This window comes from Dipodomys ordii, unplaced genomic scaffold, assembly GCF_000151885.1.
Source record: "Dipodomys ordii isolate 6190 unplaced genomic scaffold, Dord_2.0 Scaffold3, whole genome shotgun sequence".
Classification (NCBI taxonomy): domain Eukaryota; kingdom Metazoa; phylum Chordata; class Mammalia; order Rodentia; family Heteromyidae; genus Dipodomys; species Dipodomys ordii.
Window position 1 is genome coordinate 35,862,941 of NW_012267219.1, and position 22,286 is coordinate 35,885,226.

At 41.5% G+C, this 22,286-nt stretch overlaps 1 protein-coding gene across 1 annotated transcript in view; it reads right to left on the reverse strand.

The window, feature by feature from the left end:
* Positions 1–329: 329 nt before the first annotated feature.
* Positions 330–22,286, reverse strand: part of Aldh1l2 (aldehyde dehydrogenase 1 family, member L2) — a 41,744-nt gene continuing 19,787 nt past the window's right edge. The window contains exons 11-23 of the mRNA XM_013019573.1: positions 19,128–19,247; positions 18,500–18,627; positions 16,515–16,665; positions 15,072–15,142; positions 14,885–14,990; positions 13,054–13,141; positions 12,043–12,136; positions 11,714–11,813; positions 7,782–7,880; positions 5,161–5,326; positions 3,579–3,684; positions 2,539–2,738; positions 330–791 (exon numbers count right to left, since the gene is read on the reverse strand). Of these exons, the coding sequence (XP_012875027.1) occupies positions 736–791; positions 2,539–2,738; positions 3,579–3,684; positions 5,161–5,326; positions 7,782–7,880; positions 11,714–11,813; positions 12,043–12,136; positions 13,054–13,141; positions 14,885–14,990; positions 15,072–15,142; positions 16,515–16,665; positions 18,500–18,627; positions 19,128–19,247 (1,485 nt within the window). The 3' untranslated portion in view covers positions 330–735. The remainder of the gene's footprint in view (positions 792–2,538; positions 2,739–3,578; positions 3,685–5,160; positions 5,327–7,781; positions 7,881–11,713; positions 11,814–12,042; positions 12,137–13,053; positions 13,142–14,884; positions 14,991–15,071; positions 15,143–16,514; positions 16,666–18,499; positions 18,628–19,127; positions 19,248–22,286) is intronic.

Here is a 22,286-nt window from a genome sequence, read left to right on the forward strand (position 1 = left end):
CTGATCACCAATCATAGTGGGTGGAAAAAAACACCAATGGCACAAAACCCCAAAAGAACTACCTGTACATTTCTTGTAGGATATATTGAAAACAAAATTATAGAAAATCTTTTTTCTTTTGGTCATGGGGCTTCAACTGTGGGCCTGGGCACTGTTCCTCAGCTCTTCAGCTCAAGGCTAGCACTCTACCACTTGAGCCACAGCACTACTTCCATCTTTTTCTGCTTATGTGGTGCTGAGGAATCAAACCTAGGGTCTCATGCATGCAAGGCAAGCACTCTACCACTGAGCCACCTTCCCAGCCCAATATATATATAGAGAGAGAAAACCTTTTTAATAACCATATGTATGGTTCAGAGGTTAAAACCTGCCCACACACAAAGGTGGTCATATAAATGCACCTGTGCAGTAGCTGCATGAAACTGACATTTTCACAATGGTTGGTCATGAACAGATTAGTGTTGATAGGGAATGAGCACCTTGGTATTTTAGAAATGTGGATGATACAAAACCAACCATGGAAATTGTTTTCAGGTATAAAAGGTGCTTTTGAAAGTAAGTATTCAGGCACATGAGCAAATGCTCAGACAAGGGGCCTGGCTCTTTTTGTGGTCTGGGTGTGATTTTGTTTTTTCTCATGGCAAAAAAGAAATCCTTAGCACACCCTGCTTCTTTCACATCTGGAGATTTGAGAAGTCGTGCTGTCTGCCAAGGGTTTCTGGTGGTGGTGTTGCTCTAATACTCCAGTGTCACAGTCTTGGTTTTGAGGTATTCGTTCAGAGCTTCCTCACCTATGGCAGAAAAGAACAGTTGATAACTGTGTTCAAAAGGTGGATATGGCTGGACATTGATGGCTCATGCCTGTAATCCTAGCTCCTCAGCATCGGGATCACAATATGAAGCCAGTCTGGGTAGGAAAGTCCATGAGACTCTTACCTCCAATAAACTACCAAAATAAGCTAGAAGTGAAGCTTCAGGAAAGCCCATGAGACTCTTATCTTCAATAAACTACCAAAAAAAAAAAACAACAAAAACAAAAAAAAACAGAAGTGAAGCTATAGATCACTACAGATCACTATAGCACTAGCCTTGAGCAAGCCTCCTGAGTAGCTAGGATTACAGGAATGAGTCATCAGTGCCCGGCTAAGAAGCACTTTTACAGTTGCCAATACGCTGAGAAAAATCATCAGGAAAGAGAAAATGTGACATATACCCCAGATGAACCAAATCTACCACTCAGCTGTAATTTCAGTAAATCATAAGCGTTTCATATGTTGAAAAAGGTAGGACTATGGAGAATAAGATTCGGGGCTGGGAAGGTGGCTCAGTGGTAGAGTGCTTGCCTTGCATGCATGAGGCCCTAGGTTCGATTCCTCAGCACCACATAAGCAGGGGGAAAAAGCCGGAAGTGGTGCTGTGGCTCAAGTGGTAGAGCGCTAGCCTTGAGCTGAAGAGCTGAGGGACAGCACCCAGGCCCAGAGTTCAGGCCCCATGACCGGACCTCCCCTCCCTCTCCCCAAAAAAGATTAAGATCCATGGCCAGACTGCCTAGCTTCACTTCTGTCTGCCAGAGCCTGCCTGTGTGGCTTTGGGAAGTTCAATGGACAGTGTAACTGTCCCCTGGAATAACTGACAGTGGCTTGTGCTCATGCAGGTTAGGTACTTTTAGAAAGAAAGGGCCTGCTGCAAATGTAGCATTCATAGCTATTGCTTGAAAGGTGCTGCTGCTATAGTGAATCACATTTTAGGCTTTCACAAACTAAGTTCCCAGGCTCCCAACCCTTACCCCCTGCAGACTTAATTCAACCTTGGAAGCAGCCAAAGCCAGGATTCAGCATTGGAAGTAGTCATTGCCTTCCACCCACTTTCTTTTCTTGGTTCTATTTAGTCCTGCAGAATCTAAACCAAGCTGGTTGTGATGGCAAATGTCTATAATCTCAGCACTGGAAAAGCTGGGGCGAAAGGATTATGAGTTCAAAGTCAATCTGTGCTATATGATATTATCTTTATAAAACAAAACCAAAATCTAAACCAAGTTTATGCTAAACATCAGATAAAAAGAATCCATTTTTAATCAATATTTGAGTCAATACATTGCCAGGCTCTTTTTCCTTTCAGTATTAATCTTTGAAAAATAAGGAGAATGCACTTTTTCTGTATGTTGTGTTTAATGAAAATATTGGACAGTTTCCTTTTTTGTACCAGAGTTGAGGCTTGAACTCAGGGCCCTTTTCTCAGCTTTTTCTGCTCATGGCTAGTGTTTTACCATTTGAGCCACATCTCCCATTTTAGCATTTTGCTAGTTAATTAGAGATAATAGTCTCTTGGACTTTTCTGCCTGGGCTGGCTCTGAACATCAGTCTCTTATTTTAGCCTTCTGAGTAGCTAGGATTATAGGCTACCAGTACCTGGTTTGAACAGTTTTTTAATATCAATTTCCCATGTAAACCTGGAACCTGCTGCCATGAAGGAAATGCTCAAGTTTTCCTGTGATGGGGCTGGATCAGATGTGTGTCACAGAAAACCAACCATACATACCCAGGTCTTTTCCAAAGCCAGATTGCTTCACCCCACCAAATGGGGCAGCCACATCCGTCTTGTTGTATGTGTTAATAAAAACGGTCCCTGCTTCCAGCTTTTCACTCACGTACATGGCCTTGTTTATGTCTCTTGTGAAAACCCCTGAGGCCAGGCCATACTCTGTGCTGTTTGCTCGCTGCAGCACTCCATTGATGTCCCTGCAAGAGGTGTCCAGAAAAACATAGAACTTCATTACATGTAAAGCAGAATTCTATGCTGTCAAATGTTTCCTCTCTCTGCTAGAAACAGGAAAACTTCACTGCCACCTCTTTTGATGTTTTTTTTTTTTTCCCCTGCCAGTCCTGGGGCTTGAATTCAGGGCCTGGGCATTGTTCCTGAGCTTTTTCTTTCTCCAGGCTAGCACTCTACCACTTGAGCCATAAGTACCACTTTTGGCTTTTTCTGTGTGGTACTGAGTAATTGAACCCATGGCTTCATGCATGCTAGCAAATACTCTACCACTAAGCCACATTCCAGCCCTATTTTTATTTTTATAAATGAAATATTCCAGGCTTTTATGGAAAGAAAGCCATATGGAAATATTGAAACTAGAATATGCATCAGGCAACACCTTTTAAGTCTGATCTGAAGTATGTGATCTTTGCAGATTTCGTCAGTGGTTATCATTCACATCTCCCATTCCTGGATTTTCAGAACATTTGTTTGGTTGGTTTGTTTTGATTTTTTTGTTCATCTCTTCAGATTCTGTGCATGTAGTTCAAAATTCCTTCACTTTTGGGGGACAAGGGCAGTACTGGGGCTTGAACTCAGTCCTGGGCACTGTCCCTGCGCTTTTTTGCTCAAGGCTAGTACTCTACCACACCACAGCTTTACTTCCAGCTTTTTGGGTGGTTAATTTGGAACCTAAGGTGGAGAGAGTTGAGACTTTCCTTAAATTCTCACATTTCATGATGCGTTGAACACAGTAGGGACCATGTGTTTATAAACTAGACCAGAGACAGAGAGATGATAATTTGTGCCTGAAAGAACATACATACCCATTTGGAAATTTAGAAATGACCATAATTGGTCCAAAGGATTCCTCTTTGGCAAGGTACATGTGGTCTTCCACATCTGTGAACACAGTGGGTTCCATAAAAAAGCCTTTATGGACAAAGAAGAAGACATTAATTGTAAGTAAAGTCACACTTTCAATTCAGAATTGTCTCAGTTAATTCCATTATAATTTTCCCCACTCTGTCTTAGTAAAATTAGGAAGAGTTTTGTATCTTTATTTGATACTGGCATTCCTTGCTTCATGTTTTGTTTTGTTTTGGTCAGTTATGGGACCTGAACTCTGGGGCCTGGGCACTGTCCCTCAGCTCTTCAGCTCAAGGCTAGCACTCTGCCACTTGAGCCAGAGCACCACTTCTGGCTATTTCTGCTTGTGTGGTGCTAAGGACTCAAACCCAGGGCCTCATGCATGCAAGGCAAGCACTCTACCACTGAGCTACCTTCCCAGTCCTGTTTGTCTGTTTGTTTTTGTCAGATATTGGGCTTGAACCCAGAGCCTGGGCACTGTCCCTGAGCTTTTGTGCTCAAGGCTTATGCTCCACCACTTGAGCCACAGAAAACTCCTGGTTTTCTGGTGGTTAATTGGAGATCAGGGTCTCATTCCCACCCAAGCTGGCTTCAAACTGCGATCCTTAGATCTTAGCCTCCTGAGTTGCTGGGATTACAGGCATAGCCACCAGTGCCTGGCTTTGGCTCTTACACTTCTGTTCACTGATGTTTTGTTCACTGATGCTCAGAAGATTGATAATCAGCTCAGGTGATGACAAGCTGACATGCCAGTGTAAAGATGTATTTTTCTTCTTATGAATGGTGAGCCATCTTTGATGCCTCTTGATACCACCAGCTCCCTCTCAACCTTTTCCTAACAACTGCAGCCTCCCTGGCCAGTCATTTCTTGAATCAATTACTTCATCTATTACATGCAAAATGTTTATTTTTTTCCTACTATATCACTTCATTTCTACATTAGTTAGCAGGGACTCTTAGATACTTTTACCAGCTACTCAGTCACCTAGAAATCCAGTTCACACAGGGAAATAGAGGATAAATAAGTCATCTTTTTCTTGTAATTACCAATGTTCATAGTAAGGTATTGGTGCACAATCTGCCAGTAAAAAATTAATGGTTGTTTATCTCTCTCTGGTTTTGAGAATCATGGCATGGAACCATTCACATATTTTAGTAACAGGCAATAGGAGTAAGCCTTTCAGAGGTTCCATTGGCCAAGATTAAATCTTACAGTGCCAAGAATCAAGATCACCATTGCTCTTCATCACCAGTGAAGAGCCTGCCATATCCATTTTGTCATTGTCACGGTTTTGTAAAACTGTGTTCATTTGCTCTTACTATATCTAGGAAGAATATGCAACTCTGAAGAATTGTGTTGGCCAAGGCACCACAGCTTGTAGGTGACTGGATGCAGACATTAATTGTTACAGATTTAACTAATTGATTTGTTATATTAATTTGCATTACAGATGCCATTACTTACTTTTACGGCAAATGGTGCTGAAGTGGAAATTGTTAGCATCCTACCCCATAAGCCTCCTATAGAGGTGATCTTACCTGGTCTTTGAACTTGTCTTCCTCCATATACCAAGGTGGCCCCTTCCTTCACTCCAGCTTCACAGTATTGCAGGAGCTTTTCCAAGTGGGCCTTATGATTTTGGGGCCCATGATCAGTAGATCTGTCAAGTGGATCACCAATTTTCATCTTTTTAATTTCTTCCACCTGTATATTACCCAGTCCACAAAACACAATATACTGTTAATAAGGATGGATGCCCTTGACTGAGTTTCTACTGTGTGGTGGGTGTTGCACTAGCTCCTTGTAAATGTGCTGTCATTCAGTCTTCATGGTGGCACTGGAGGTATATTATTTCAGTCTTACAGAAAAAGAAATGGATACCTTAAAGAGGTTAAGTGACACAAGTGCACACAAGCACTACCTACAGTGTTTTCAAAGCCCAGGTTCTTGAAAGCCCAAGTTCTCAGCTTTGTAAATAATATAAACTACATATACTACCTTAAATTTATCCTAAGTGTTGGTCCACTAAATAGCAAGCTGCTGTAATTTTCACTAATACAGCACATGTGTTCACTTCATGGCAAAGGGATTTCTACAATGACTACATTGTTATTCTTCCTTTTCTCAAATGTGGTATACCTGTGAAATTCTTGCAGTATAGTCATGCCAAATGAACTGCTATAATGTTAGAATGTTCTGATGAGAAATAGTCGCTTTTTCCCCCTTTGTACTGGTACTGGGACTTGAACTCAGGGCCTCATATTCTCACTGGACTCTTTTGCTCAAGGCTGGTACTCTACCACTTGAGCTATACCTCCACTTCCAGCTTTTGGCTGGTTAATTGGAGATAAGAGTCTCACCAACTTTTCTGCTCAGGCTGGCTTTGAACCATGATCCTCAGATCTCAACCTCCTGAGTAGAAAGGATTACAGGCATGAACCACAGCTGAAAAAGTATGAATCAGTTGTGACCATCACTGGCATGTTTGTGTAACTGCTTCTTGTGCTCCTTAGTTGTCATAATCTATATCTGGGCTTTCTAATACAAACTCCAACTCCAGTCAGAAAAATGAATGGGAGTTACAATGACCCCATGGGCCATGAACTTGAATATACACCCAGAAATAATGATCTCTCAGTGCCTTGCACAGAGTTCTGTGCTGGATTAGAAGCTCTGAGAAGGCAGGGGGCACATCTTCCCTCTTCTCTTTTGTGCCCTCAGCATCTAGCACATTGATATTTGGTCTTAAATAAGCTCTCAAATAATTGTTAAATGAATGCAAAGAGTATGTGTGCAAACCCTGTTTGTTGATGGACTGATACAGTAACTTTTTGAAATGTCAAGTTGTAGCTGACACCAAAACCCAAAACTATGCAATTATGTAAACTGGATTCTGTAGAGATCCAAACTGAATTATACTGTGATATCTAGGAGGCAGCTGCCCATTATGTGCCTCTCTGACCTGCTTGTTATTCACTCTCTGGTTATCTGGTCTGTTGGGATGTAGGAAGTTGCCTTGGAGGGTAGTGTTTATGGATTCATGATCCAACTACAGGGGCTATTTATTGTTATTTTAGTGACAGAAATTATATTCTGTCATTTTTAGCTGTAAATTGGGGATTTGAAAGGATTGAGTAACATATCTCTATAGTCAATGTATTGTACGAAATTCTGGGAGTGTAACTTGCACAAGTATCAAGGTGTAACATACTTCAAATGAGAGTATACTCTTACATGTATATATAATATATATTATATAATGTGATATATGTGCTATTATATATGTGATCTATTGTATATGTGTTATATATTACATATATATTATATACATATGTGACATTAGGGATCTGAACTTAGGGCTTCACATTTGCTAAGTAGGCACTCTAACCACTTAAGCCACAGTCCTAAGCCCTTAAGTATATTTTATTAAGGTTTTTTTAAAAAAATATAGATCTATAACTTATTACTAAGAAAATCATAAGCACATATAAAGGAAAAATCATATAATAAAACCCATGTATTCATTATCCAACATCAATAACTACCAATTCATGGCCAATTTGTTCCCCTACAGCCTCTGCTCCTGGGTTATGTTGATAAAAATTCCAGACCTATAAATTCTAAACTGTAAATATATCAGTATATAGCTCTGTTAAATATAACTTTTCTTTTTTCCTTCCTTCCTTCCTTCCTTCCTTCCTTCCTTCCTTCCTTCCTTCCTTTCTTCCTTCCTTCCTTCCTTCCTTCCTTTCTTCCTCCCTTCCTCCCGTCCTTCCTTCCTTCCTTCCTTCCTTCTCTTTTTTGCTAGGAATAGAACCTGGGCTCTTGTGCATGGTAAGCACTTACTCTACCATACGCTATGCTCCAGATAGGGCTAATTTTTTTTAATTTTATTTTATTGTAAAGATGCTGTACAGAGGGGTTACAGTTACATGAGTAAGGTAATGAGTACATTTCTTGTTAAACATTGTTCCCCCCTCCTTTGTTTTTTTCCTACTATCTCTTCCCCTCCCTCACTCTCCCCCAGGACTAATATTTTTTAACATAACAATAATAATGCTATCATCCCCCCTCAAAATCATGAATAATCCCATAGGTACTGTTCTAGCAAAAAAAAGTCATTTGTATATAACTCAGAATCACTTTGAAAATAACTTACCACTTTCGTCACAAATTCATCATGGATGGATTCTTCCACAAACAACCTCCCGGCTGCAATGCAGTTCTCTCCTTTGTTGAAAAACACCGCACCCATGCCCTTCAGCCGTGGAAAAGAAAGTAAGTTAACACTGCTCAATAAGTCATGCTTGACTAAAATTGTACACATGGGGAAGGAGGTGGTGTTCAAAGCTGCTGACAGCATAGATACTCAGTTTTGATCTGGCTGCTTTTTTTTTCTTGTGCCAATACTGGGGGGCTTGAACTCAGGGCCTTTCGTTCAGCATTTTTTCTTTCTACTGGCATTCTACCATTTAAACTATGCCTCTAGTTTCTGCTTTTTGCTCATCGCCTAGGGATAAGATTCTCATGGATTTGTCTACCTGGGCTGGCTATGAACCAAGATCCTCAGATCTTAGCCTTCTGGGCAGTTAGGATTATAGGTGTGAACCGCTGGTACCCAGGCTCTAGTCTGGTTTTATTTCATGAATAGTTTTTAAAAATACATGTGAATAAGGATATACTTGTATACAAATTTTGTGTTGCAAGAAAATACTGATTATTCTACAATTTAAAATGTAATAGAAAAGATTAAAAAATAAAATGTAATAGGACACCTGTGGCTCATGCCCATTATCCTAACTACTCAGGAGGCTGATATCTGAGGATCATGATTGGAAGCCAGCCCAGGTAAGAAAGTCCATGAGACGCTTATCGCCAATAAACTACTCAGAAAAAGCTGAAAGTGCAGCTGTTGCTCAAAGGTAGAGAACTAAACTTGAACACAAAAAGTCTCAGGGATCTGAATTCAAGCCTCATGACTGACCAAAAAGAAAAGAAGTAATATTTATATATTACATTTTATCTTAAAACCTCCCCATTAAATCACATACCACAAATGTTTAGAAAGCCTCCATTCATTTGGCCATAAAAGCAAAATCTTTCTTTTTCTAGTATAGTGGTATTGGGATTTGAACTTAGAATATTGCACTTGCTTGGTTACTTGCTAGGCTGCCACTCTACCACTCAAGCCACACCTATACCCCTATCTTTTTTACTGGTTCATTGGAGATGAAGTTTCATAGACTGCTAGTCCCAGGCTAGCTTTAAGCTATGATTCTCAGATCTCAACCTCCTGAATAACTAGGATTACAGGCATGAGCCACCCGAACCCAGCTGAAAATCCCCCCTCTTATTTTTAGTGAGCTTAAATGCATTTTATTTTTAGACATCTTACGTGATTTTTTTTTCTTGCTTAAACATGATCTCCAAAGAAATCACTGCCAAAAGGAAATGGAGTGCTCATAAGGACATCAGTCCCATGTGTCTTAAGCAGGGTGAGTGGGGGTGACAAGCCAGCTCCAGTCAGGATGACAAGTAGGGAGATTCAAAGTACTTGTCCAGGGGCTGGGAAGGTGGCTCAATGGTAGAGCGCTTGCCTTGCATGCCTGAGGCCCTGGGTTCGATTCCTCAGCACCACATAAGCAAAAAAAAAAAAGCCAGAAGTGGTGCTGTGGCTCAAGTGGTAGAGCGCTAGCCTTGAGCTGAAGAGCTGAGGGACAGCACTCAGGCCCAGAGTTCAGGCCCCATGACCGGACCCCCCCACACACAAAACAACAACAACAACAACAAAAAATCAAAATACTTGTCCAGTTAGCTAAGATTTTCCATTCCTAATCCATCCTTAAGAAACATCCTACTTGGAGACAAAACCTCCTCACAGATGTCCGGAAGGGCAGCCATGCCATGCAGTTTCATTTCACCAATGAACACCTGGTAGTCATTGCAATTGGCAAAAATGTGCTTGACTTTCTCTGCAGCCCTGTGGTAAAAGTTTTTACCCTTCCTGGTGGCTTGTCTTTGAGTGATTTCATGTTGCCTTTTCTAAATCCAGTTGCTAATTTACCTCCAGGAAATCTCTCTGAACTGAGTTAAAAATATAACAGGCACTTGAAATAATTCATATTTCTTCTTTTATGGCATGAACAAGGACTCTTCCAGGATAGGGAACCTTTTCTTTCTTTTTTCTGCTGCGTGCCAATTGGATTTTTGTGTGTGTGTATGCAGGTCCTGGGGCTTTGAACTCAGGTTCTGAGGCACTGTCCCTGAGCTTTTGTGCTCAAGGCTGGTGTTTTATCACTTTGAGCCACACTTCCATTTCTGGCTTTTTGGTGGTTAATTTAAGAGTCTCACAGAGTTTTCTTCCTGTGCTAGCTATTCAGGAGGCTGAGATCTAAGGATGGCAGTTCAAATCTATCTTGGGAAGACAAATCCATGAGATTCTTATCTTTCATTAACTAGCAAAAAGTCAGAACCAGAGGTATTGGCTCAAGTGGCTGACCTATGAGCAAGAAAGTCAAGTGAGAGCACAAGGCACTGAGTTCAAGCCTCCTGATGGGCACACACATAAAAAAGTGTGAGATAGAAAAGATATGATGCTTTAAAAATTTGTAACAGAGTATGTTACAGGTAACAACAATAACAACAACATTTTCTTCCCCCATCTTCCCCCCCTCCTCCCACCGGCTTTTCTGGAAGGCTTTGAAAAGCTTTAAGAAATCCAGATGTCTAATGGAGTACTGATCCAATGTCAGTCTATGCAATCCCAGCCACTGTTCATCCCTAACATGTCCAGCTAGGCCTGGCCACAGGAGTGCTTGCATCTCCTTGTCCCATCTTTCCACCTGTGGTCTCAGTGAACAGTGGTCTTAGCACCTGGACAGAAGATAGCACAGAGCTTAGAACATCCTGTGCTTCTATCAGAGCTACCAGATCATTCAGCACAAACCATTTCCAAGTTGGCTCACTGTTAGCCCATGTCTCAGAAAAATATATTATTAATCTCTCTGTCTCTCTGTCTGTCTCTCTGTCTCTGTCTCTCTCTGTCTCTGTCTCTCTCTCTCTGCCTGTCTCTCTGAAGTCTCACTATGTTGCCCAATATGACCTTGAACTTCTGGGCACAAGCCATTTTCCTGCCTTAGCCTCTTAAGTAGCTGGGACTATAGATGTGCATTTTATTGTATCTACTAGTGTCTCTAGCCTTTGATTTGTCAAGCAGATAAAAGGCTGGAGGGGTGTGTTATCAGGAGAAAACTTACAACTATCATCATGATATCCTTGAAACTTCTTGATATGGTTGGTGTGATTTACATCCCATTTTAAAACATTTTAATTCAGAGAAATTATAAACATTTTATTTAAAAAATCAATTGCTTGAGCCAGGTGCTGGTGACTCATGCCTGTAATCCTAGCTACTCAGGAGGCTGAGATTTGAGGATCACAGTTCAAAGCCTGGCCAAAAGAAAAGTCTGTGAGGGCTGGGAAGGTGGCTTAGTGGTAGAGCACTTGCCTTGCATGAATGAGGCCCTGGGTTCGATTTCCCCAGCACCACATAAGCAAAAAGAAAAAAGCTGGAAGTGGCACTGTGGCTCAAGTGGTAGAGCGCTAGCCTTGAGCTAAAGAGCTGATGGACAGCGCCTAGGCCCAGAGTTCAGGCCCCATGACCAGACCCAAAAAAGAAAAGAAAAGAAAAGTCTGTGAGACTCATATCTCCAATTAACTACCAGAAAACCAGAAGTGGCACTGTGGCTCAAAGTAGTAGAGCACTAGCCCTGAGAAAAAAAAGCTGAGGGACAGTGTCTAGGCCCTGAGTTCAGCCCCATGACTGATTTTTTAAAAAAATTAATTGCTTGAAATGGAGGTGTAGCAAGCAGAAGAGTATCAACTGTGAATGGAAAAAGCTGAGTGAAAGCTGTGATTGGAAAAAGCTGAGTGAAAGACCTTGAGTTCAAGCCTCTGTTTTATCCTAAGAACTAAGTGTTCTTAGGATAAAAAGAAAGTTTCTATTTATAACTAGACAAAGCAAGTCTCATTTGAAGACCTCCAACAAAGGAGATGGAGTGGCAACTGTGTACTTGACTTTGACCCCCTTACCATTCGCACAGCCTTGTCCAGTTCACAGTCATTGAATATTATAAGAGGAGACTTGCCCCCAAGCTCAAGGGAAACTTTCTTCAAGTTGCTCACAGCACAGCTAGAGGAAAATAAATGGGGAGCAAACATTTAGTGTCTGTGTTTGTCTGTCTCTCCCTTCCTCTCTTGCTTTTCTAAACTGTAAGTTACCACTTGGTATGGAAAACCAAACTGAGCCCCAGAGGGGAAGAAAGGAAAGGAAAGGAAAGAAGATAGTAGTATATGAGAGGAAAGGGAACAGAAACCTGGTTTAACAGGCTTGTTACCAAAGGAGACATCAACACCAGTACCTCTTCATGATTTGTTTGCCGATCGTGGTGGAACCAGTGAAACCAAGTTTGCGGATGTCGGGGTGCTCAGAAAGGTGCTGTCCTGCTATGCCCCCTGTGGAATCAGGGGATAACACCTGAATTATATTTGCATGAATGAAAAGATGACTCAGGTCTTACTTACATTAGAGTATCTTTGACTTCACTGAAATAGACTAGTAGACTTTCATTTAAATCTCAGATTTACATTTTTGGTATGAATTGCAAATGGATAAAAATCTAAAATCGCATGCCTCATGCAATTGTCTGCCCCAGAAATGCAGATGAATGTTGTGGTTTGAATTCAAAGTGTCCCCAAAGCTCCATTATTGGGGCTTAGTTGGGCTTTTGGGGAATGGTTGGGTCCTGAGGGCTCAGACCTAATCAATGGGGCATTCTCTTGATGGATTCATAATCTGAAGGCACTAGTGAGCAGTGGTGAAAGGTTAGAGGTAGGGCTTGGATGAAGTCGGTCATTAGCTACATGTCCTTGGGGCTATGTCTTATCCTGGCCCTTTCTGCATTAGTTTTGCTCTCTACTTCCTGTCTACCATGAGGTGAACAGCTCTCTTCTGCCATGTGGTCCCGCTGCCATGATGTTCTGTCAAAGTTCATGGGGCCAAGTGACCACGATTTGAACCCTTGGAACCATGAACCAAATAATCCCTCCTTTTAAGCTATTTCTGTCAGGTATTTGGTCACAGTGTTGCAGACTCTGACTAATATAATGGGTAAGCCTTGCTTGTGATTTTTCCAAAGTAGTTACTCAAAATCAAATAGACTATCTTAGGGAAGTTTTACAGAATAATTTTCTCTACGCCCTGTCTCCATACTGTATTTCCACTTTAAGAGTTTCAGCACCTGGTAAATGTATTTTTACTTGGTAAGCTGTATTTAGTTTTAATTCAGGCTAAGACCCAGCAGGAAAACAAGCAATCAGCCAACCCCATACCATCCGTTAGTTATAGAAAACTGGGTCATTAGAGGGCTTACCTGAGCCAGGAATGATGTTGATTACCCCCTTTGGAAAGCCAGCTTTCACAGACAGTTCTGCAAACTTCAAAGCAGTCAAGGGCGTGACCTGACAGAGACAAACAGCAATTACCATCTTCAGACTCTGGCCCCTGCTATCCACTAGTACAAAGCTTCTCTTAATGGCTGTCCAAGAGCTCATTTGATTTTGACTTTACCGTGTTTGAGTTTTATTTTAACACAATTTCAGACTCACATCAAAGATACCAAAATAGTATAATGAATTCCTTACATCTTTGTCACTCTGACCCCTCAAGTGTTAATCGTTTGCACATTTGCTTTACCTTCTGTCTGCATGTAAATACATAGAGGAGATTGATTACCTAGAGGACATGATGAGGTGTGGAGGCACTGTTTAAGACATATAAGATCCTGTTTGTCTCTTTTCTAGACACCTTTCTTTCTTTCTTTCTTTCCTTCTTTCTTTCTTCCTTCCTTCCTTCCTTTTTTTGTCAGTCATGGGACCTGAACTCTGGGTCTGGGTGCTGTCCCTCAGCACTTCAGCTCAAAGGCTAGCATTCTACCACTTGAGCCACAGCACCACTTCTGGCTTTTTTTTCTGCTTGTGTGGTGCTGAGGAATGGAAACCAGGGCCTCATGCATGCAAGGCAAGCACTCTACCACTGAGCCACTTTCCCAGCCCTCTATACACATTTCTTAACACCAAGAAAGTCTTCTACACTAGGCACCAGTAGCTCATGTCTGTTAATCCTAGCTACTCAGGAGGTTGAGATCTGAGGATTGTGGGTCAAAGCCAGCCCAGGCAGATAAGTCCATCAGACTCTTATCTCCAATTAACCACCAGAAAACTGGAAGTGGTGCTGTGGCTCAAGTGATGGAGTGTGGCTCAAGTGAAGAACTCAGGGACAGTGCCCAGGCCCAGAATTCAAGCCCCAGGACTGACCAAAAAAAAAAAAAAAGTCTTCTACATAACAAAAGGAAAATTTCCAAACTTAAGAAAGGAATAATTGATAGAAAACTTAATCTACATTCCTTATTTACATTTCCCTAGTTGTTCTAATGATGTCTTTTACTACAAAAGAAAATCCAAGATTATGCATTGCATTCAGTTTGTTTTTTCTGTCATCCCTTCATCTGGGAGAGTCTGAATTTTCTGTTTTATGACACTGACAGTTTTGAGGGGTTATTTCACCCAGTATTGCTTACCCTGAGTTTGCCTAAAGTTGCTTCATGATTAGATTCATGTCATGCACTTGGGCAATAATATAATCCATACCCAGAGGATGCTGGTTTTATGGGTCCACTCTGGAGCCAGGTGCTGCAGAACAATCCCAGGCCTGGAAGTGTTAACTATGATCACTTTGCAAAGATTTGACTCTCTGCCAGCTCTCATTTTGGAGTCAATGGTTTACCCTTTGTAACCAACCTGCCTGCACTGATTGTACTTTTGTGCTGTCGTTGAATTTGGAAGGCTGTAGAATTGCACAATACCTGGACAGTATCTTGCACTAGTTTGGACATGAGTAGGTCATTGCTAAGTATTAGGATAATAATATCATCAGAATCTATTAGATCTGGACCAGACCACCACAGGCCATGGAGATCCGCCTCCTGCCTCCTGCATGTAAAGCTGGGAGATCCTTTCCCGTGTGTAACCAGGTAGGCGTTGTGAATCCATGCTCTCATAGGGTCCGACACTGTAAGTGATTTCATACCACTGTTGCTTGGTATTTTCCAATAAAGACCAGCCCACATAAAATGGAAACTCTGTGTCTTTAACTCTCAGATTAAAAATGATCATTTAGCTGGGTGCTGGCCCTCGACACCTCACCTGTGCTGGCTTGAGCACTAACGTGTTACCCGCTGCCAGACAGGCAGCGCTCTTCCAAGCGAGCATCATCAGCGGGTAGTTCCAGGGGATGATGATGGCACAGACACTGCAGGGGAGAAAGCCCACATCCTTACTCTCTCACACTGAGACCACCATGAATCACTGGAGGGCGCTCTCTTCATCTTACCCAATGGGCTCCTTCTTGGTGAAGGTCAGATTGCGATTTGGACGGGCCTGGTTGATTGGAATTGTAGAACCCTACAGGGTAGAAAAGGTTGCTACTTATTTTACTAACTTAAATGAATAACTTTAACCTCAAAGGATCTGTTTCCTGACCTCTGTTTATTTTTCCTTAGCTAATATGGAAAGGTGCTGTTCACATCATAAGAAATACATTCCTATGCAAGAAAGGACTATTTCTCACAATAACTATGAGACATAGGAAAACAGACATAATTCTAAGTCAGTTATCCTCCATTTCCCAGTTTCTACACATGGCCTAGAATGTGAGTTGTTTGCTCAATATCCATTCTCCTACCTTTCCTTAGTAGTGGAACCCCAGTATTGATAAATGGAGACAGCACTATGCCCAGATAAAATACAGTGTCCTAGTCACCACAGCAGATAGAAGTGGTCAATGGAAATTCCTTTAAGGGAAGCTCCCACTGCCTCTTTCTTCCTTTTCAGAATGTTGCTGCAATGGCTGGCACTGTAGTGGTTATCATGATTCCATGAGACTAACTTGAGAAAAGTCACATGTAGTAATGATAGCCTGAAAAAGAGAAAGAGGAGGAACCTACATCTCCTGTACTAGCTCTGTCTGCTTTTAGACTTCTTGAAAGGGAGAAAAATAAACTTCTGACTTGGGTTTTCTGTTACATACAGTCAAACTTAATCCCAAGCAATTCACAATAGTAGCCTTTAAATAAACTGTTTTCCTGGCCTGCTAAGGGAGATGTCGTTGCTGATACAGTCTTTCACTTAAAACCTTGTAGCCAGGTTCTATTAAGGGATGCAGGTTTTTTTTTAAATATTAGAAACATAATATAGTGCATACCTCCAACACTATCTCCTATCCACAGTAGGGTCCTGGGAAACCCTCCATAATTGAATGCATTAATATTTAATCAGTAAAACATAGGAATGCTTACTCTGAGTCATATCCATAAAGATTAAAAATAGATTCACATTCATTCAAGTCAGGTTTTGGTAGCAAGCAGGTTTGAACCATTCAAATCAATTTTTTGACTTTTTTGCTTGTCTTACTATTAATTTTTATATTAGCTTTAGTAGTTGTACAAAGGGTCTTCACTAAAACATTCATTGATAAGTACAGTGCATTTTGATCAATATTACCCCCTCCATTGTTCAATCAACTCAATTTCAAACAGAGCCAAAACCTGAGGGAACCTTGATCTCAGAATTCCTAGCCCCCAGAGTCATGAAAGAATACATTTCTGTTCTTTATAAATTATTTAGTCTCGGGTATTCTGGTATAGTAGCACAAAACAGACTAAATCATGTTATTTGGTAAGACAAGCTATATAAAAATTGCATTTGACACAGTACCTGCCACAGAGTAATGAATGTAGCCTTTTTTCCTTTCTAAACAAAGAATATTGGTGCTCACCTGAATTTTGTCACACCAGCCAGCAAAGTATCTGAAGGTTTGCACAGACATTCCGATGTGCGTCTTCAGAGCCAAGGTATAGACAGCACCTGAGTCCAGGGCTTCTATGGTGGCCAGCTCTTCCTGATTTTCTTCCAGTAGGTCTGCAAGTCTATATGGTCAGGGAAAGAAATTAATTTGCTGCCAAAGTCTCTATCAATATAAGGCACCATCTGAGGGTTGAAAATTCACAGCTGGACACAGAGAGACCAAGTCTCTGCTCTCATGGCCCAGTGGGGAAGACAAAGTAATCAAGCAATTGAATAAATGATTTGTTTCAGGTGTTGAAAAGGCTGGGCATTGGTGGCTCACGCCAGTAAGCCTACCTGTTCAGAAGGCTGAGATCATGATTTCAATCCAGCTTGGGTAAAAAAAAAAAAGTCCACGAGACTCCATCTCCAAAATAACCAGCAAAAAAAAACTGAGGATAGATGCATGGCTTAAATGGTAAAACACCAGCAAACCAAGCAAGCTGAGGAAATGCAAGTTCAACAACCCCTCCCCTGGCCCCCCCTCCCCCATCCCCCTCCTGTCCCCCCGTCCCCCCCCCCCGTCCCCAGTATCAGAAAAAAAAGTTGTAAAGGTGAAGCAGAGGGTTCAGGTATGCCTAGGAAGTAGTGGTGGCTCACACCTGTAATTCTAGCTACTCAGGAGGCTGAGATCGGATCGGAGGATCACAGTTCAAAGCCAGCCTTGGCAGAAAAGTCTGTGGCACTCTTATCTCCAATAAACTATTCACAAAATGCCAGATATGGCACTGGGGCTCAAGTGGTAGAAAGCTAGCCTTGAGCAAAAGAAGCTTAGGGATAACACTCAGGCCCTGAGTTCAAACCCCAGGACTGGCAAAAACAAAAGTAGCAGAGCCATGGCAAGGGAGGAAGCAGCAGGGTTGTGGGTAGCTTGTGACGACACAGGGAAAGGTCGGAGACAGCTGTACGCTAAGGACTGGTGAACACTTGTGGTATAGAAATGTTTTCAAAACTAACCAGAGAGGACAAGGTGGAAACATGGGATGAATAACGAACGTCACAGCTGAGTTCTGTTCAGTGTTGAATGCCTGACTGTGAAAAAGTCAGAATCTGCCCTTGTTTTCCTTTCGTGCTGGAGTGTCTAAGCTGTTCCCTTTAGGCCATTCTAGAGTCAGACATGGAATTCTCCCTGCCCCATGTTTCCTCTAGATCTTGTTCTGACAAATCCTTTCTTTGGTCAGTCATTCAAGTTTAGGAAAGCAGGCAAGAAAATTAATGACCGTATTGAAATACAGTTGGGTTTCCTCCTCCTCCTCCTCCTCTTCTTTCTTCTTCTCCTCCTCCTTCTCCTTCTCTTCCTCCTCCTCCTCCTTCTTCTTTTCCTCCTCCTTCTCCTCCTTCTTTCTTCCCTTCCTCCTCCTCCTCCTCTTTCTCCTCCTCCTCCTCCTCCTCCTTCTTCTTCTTCCTGGAGTATGCCCTTTCTAGACCATATCACCTGTTTACTAGGAAGCACTGTAGATGTGTGAACTTGAATGGTGTGCTTAAGGGGTTCAATTTCCCAACTGTCTGGATGGCAGCAGCTGCCATGTCCCCCTGACCTAAGACCACTTTAGGGTCATCTTCTGTAGCCCTGGATCTGGCCAGATTCTTCCTGTTCTTTCAGAGCATGGAGAAGTGGCAGCTTCCCTCACTGCTAATCCTGCCTTGGGTGTTCCATTATCCCTTATGAGATGCCCTGGACCTTGCCCACATCTCTGGTTACTGAATGGGTTTTTTTCCCCTCTACTAGGGCCCTGCCTGATGCAAGCAATAAAGCCAACACCAGGAATTCCTCTATATGAGATTTCATATGATTCGGTTCATAGGAGACATTATGTAATAGGTGTTTACTAGAACATTTTGCAGTTATTTTTACAATTCTGGCAATGTTACCTGAAGGTCACAGACTGGCTTTTCTAAGAAAAACAAAAAGCCCACCTGTACATCAGTCTTCCTCTTTCCCTGGCATTCATTCTTCCCCATTCTCCATTTTCAAAGGCATCCTTGGCTGCTGCTACAGCTTTGTCAACATCCACCAGAGATGCATAAGATACTTTGCAGATTGTCTAATTCAGGAAAATAAAAATAGGTCGTGTATGGTTCTTGGATCCAGTGTTACATCAGTAGGAAAACCAAACATCATTCACAAAATCTGGAAGGTGTTTATGAAATCAATATATCTGATAATAGGTAAACAAAAAGAAACCATCTCAACCTGGACATCACATAGCTGAAATCTGGTATTTCCCATGTTACAGCTGGGGAAGAGTACATGTAGGAAGACTATACATTTTTTTCTAGTATCTTGTGGAAGCTGAAAATTTTTTTTGCTATGACTTTTCAGTCCTGAGAAAATTGTCTATATTGCATATATACAACCATACCTGTCTGCCAAGTTCCTCATAAACACCTATCCCAGAAACCATCTTTAGCATTAGCCACTACAAGGATGAAATGGTTGAAAGCAATGCATGAGGTATGGCCAAAGAGTCCCTGGAGTCAGAGTGACAAAGTGACTTGCTAGCACTGCATTTTCTCACCATATGCTAGGTCATTCATTACTCACAGATCCATCTGTTGGGTTGATAGTGTCATAAGTCTTTCCATCATCCGCATCCATGAACTGCCCATTTATGAAACACTGGTATGGCATTTTAATTGTCATTTCATTGACCTCCTTTGAAACCTGAGGGTTATAGGAACAGATTCAATGACGTCTGTATGTAGCCACTTGATACCGAGTAGCAATAAAGAAGCCTATTCTCTAATGCAGGGAGAGAAGTTCAGTAAATGGCATTCTAGTTCCTACTATTCAGAAGGGACAAGGGCAAGGAGAGTTGGGCCTTTGGATGCTTCATGGCTACTGGGGCAGGAAGCTGGTGCCTGGGACTACAGAAGCCTCTAGGCTGGGCGGCTAGGAAGGGATGGGAAGGGTAAACAAAGGAGGAGGCTACAATGCTTGATAAGAAATGTACTCACTATCTTGCCCATGTAATTGTAACCCCTCTGTACAGTATTTTCACAATTAAAAAGAAGAAGAAGAAGAAGCCTCTAGGCTGGGTTTGGTGCTCATTCATCATACAGATGGCCTTACCAAGAAAGGCAACTGGAGAGGGCAGACACTGCCATCTAGTGGTGGCTTTGATGAAGCACTGGCATTGCTTTCATTTCATTTTACATTGGTACCCCCATTTGAAGTTTTCTAAGTTCCTCTCAGTTTTCATTCTCTTTCTGTTGCATGAGTGTTACTTAAATTGTTATCTTCTAGACAGGTACTTGAATCCACAAAAGCACATTGGCAAAGGTAAATACAGAAGTTGGTATGCAAATACTTTTGCTTTTAACACTTTCCTTCTAACTGACATAAAATACAAATTTCAAGGAGCACCAACTATAAAAGCACAAAGAAGGAATTTATATGAAAGTAATAGTCTAAATTGGGGGTATAGGACAGAGTGCTATGCCAGCAAAGTTTTTCTGTACTACTGATGTTAAATAGGTATTGGTTAATCTGAACTAGATTTTTTTTTTTTTTTGCCAGTCTTGGGGCTTGAACTCAGGGCCTGGGCACTGTCCCTGAGCTTCTTTTGCTCAAGACTAGCACTCTACAGCTTGAGCCACAGCACCACTTCTGGCTTTTTCTGTTTATATTGTATATCGAACCCAGGGCTTCATGCACACTAGGTCACTAAGCCACGTTCCCAGCCCCACTAGATTGTTTGCAATTATCAGGACGATGAGTAAGAAACCAAGAAAAAGACATTGTAAATAATAGATACATATATACATACATATATAGGGGGTTACAAATCATTAATACAAGTAAAAAATGTTTCAGTGTATGAGTCTTAGCAGTTTAACTTTACAACAGCTAATTGTAAATAAACCTGCTAATTTTTTTCCAGACAGTACCAGCATCTGGATTAAAAAAAAAAAAGGTTCTTATTGACAGCAACTATATAGATAGATTCCATCCATTCTCTGTACGTGTCCAAGTTGTCCTATATGCAAAGTTCATGGTTGAAATGTGGGCTATCTTCTCACCTGTTACTACCAAATGCATTTTAATATCTGCTATTAAAGTATGTTAAACTATAAAAAGGAATTGTTCCCTCCCCCACGGTATAACTCCTGTTTACACAGGGGTTATTGATGTTGGTATAACTTGGAGAGGGGGAAAGGAAAAAACAAAATGTTTAAATAGGGATACAGGTTGACCCATTGCAACAATGAGATATACAAGACACTATATTGAAAAACGAACTTTACAATTTAGGCAGGAGAGGGGGAGGGGAGTGTAGCTGTGGAGATGGGAGGGAAGGAATGGTAGGGGGAAAACAAAGGAGGAGGCAACAATGCTTGATAAGAGATGTATTCATTACCTTGCTCATGTAACTGTAACCCCTCTGTACAGTGTTTTCACAATTAACAACATAAAAAATTAAATAAATAACTAAAAAGGAATTGTGTTGGAAAAAGCCTCAGAATCAGAGAAAGTCTTTGGAAAGCTATATCTGATGGGAATTTAATACCCAAAATATCTACAAAGATCTCTTAAAACTCAACAATACAAAGATAACCCAATTTTAAGGTGGACTAAGGATTTGGGTTTTGGTGCTGTTGTTTATTGGTTTGTTTCTGTTTTGAGACAGAGTCTCATTATGTAGCCTAGGCTGGACTCTATAGTGCTGCGATTACAGGTGTGTGCTCCATGCCCAGCCCAGACAAAACATCTGAATAAACATTTCTCTAAAGAAAATAGTCAAATGTCCAATAAGCACATGAAAAGATGCTCAATAGTCATTAATGAGTGCAAATAAAAAATTGCATTCATTCCACTCTTTGGGTGTTTATCCCAGCTAGCTGAAAGTGGAGGAATTTTTATAACAGTATCATTGCTAACAGGCTGAAGGGCAAATGGCCCAAATGTACATAAACTAATGAAAGCACACACCCCTTTGCATGTCCCATGCAATGGAAGATTTGGCCAGTAGGGGGAGTAAAATGCAAACACGTTCCTTGAACACTTGGAAGGAGCAGATACAAAAGACACATGTCACAGGGAACTTTTTACATTTGATGTCTAGACATGGTAAGTCCATCAAGACAGAAAGGAGATCAGTCATTTCTGGTAGCTGGGAAAAAACTGAGATGGGCAAGAAGCTGAGATAGGGAGTGTAAAATCAAGTGTTGCCAGTATAGTCTTTCTTTGAGGAGTAATGAAAACCTTTCAAAATTAGATAGAAGGGGTGGTAGCTGTGACTGTCTCTAAAATAGTGAGATGTCCTTTTTTTCTTTTCTTTTTTTTGGGGTCAGTTGTGGGGCTTGAACCCTGGGCTTGGACACTCTCTCTCAGCTCTTCAGCTCAAGGCTTGTGCTCTACAGTGTCACTTCCAGTTTTCTGGTGATTTATTGGAGATAAGAGTCTCACAGACTTTCCTTGCCCAGGCTGGCTTTGAACTGGGATCCTCAGGTCTCCACCTCCTGAGTAGCAAGGATTACAGGCGTGAGCCACCAGGCACTGGCCTGAGATGTACATTTTTCAGGGGTGATATTTTAAAAGAGGAAGTAAAGGCCATGCAGAAGAATGAGCAGCAGGCCCGGAAACCATAAATTGATCGTCTTTAAGGAGTGCTTTATATAGCATCTGAATTTCATCTCAGTAAGACTTATTTTAAAAGTTTGCAAATAGCCATGCATGGTTGCTTACACCTGTAATGCCAAT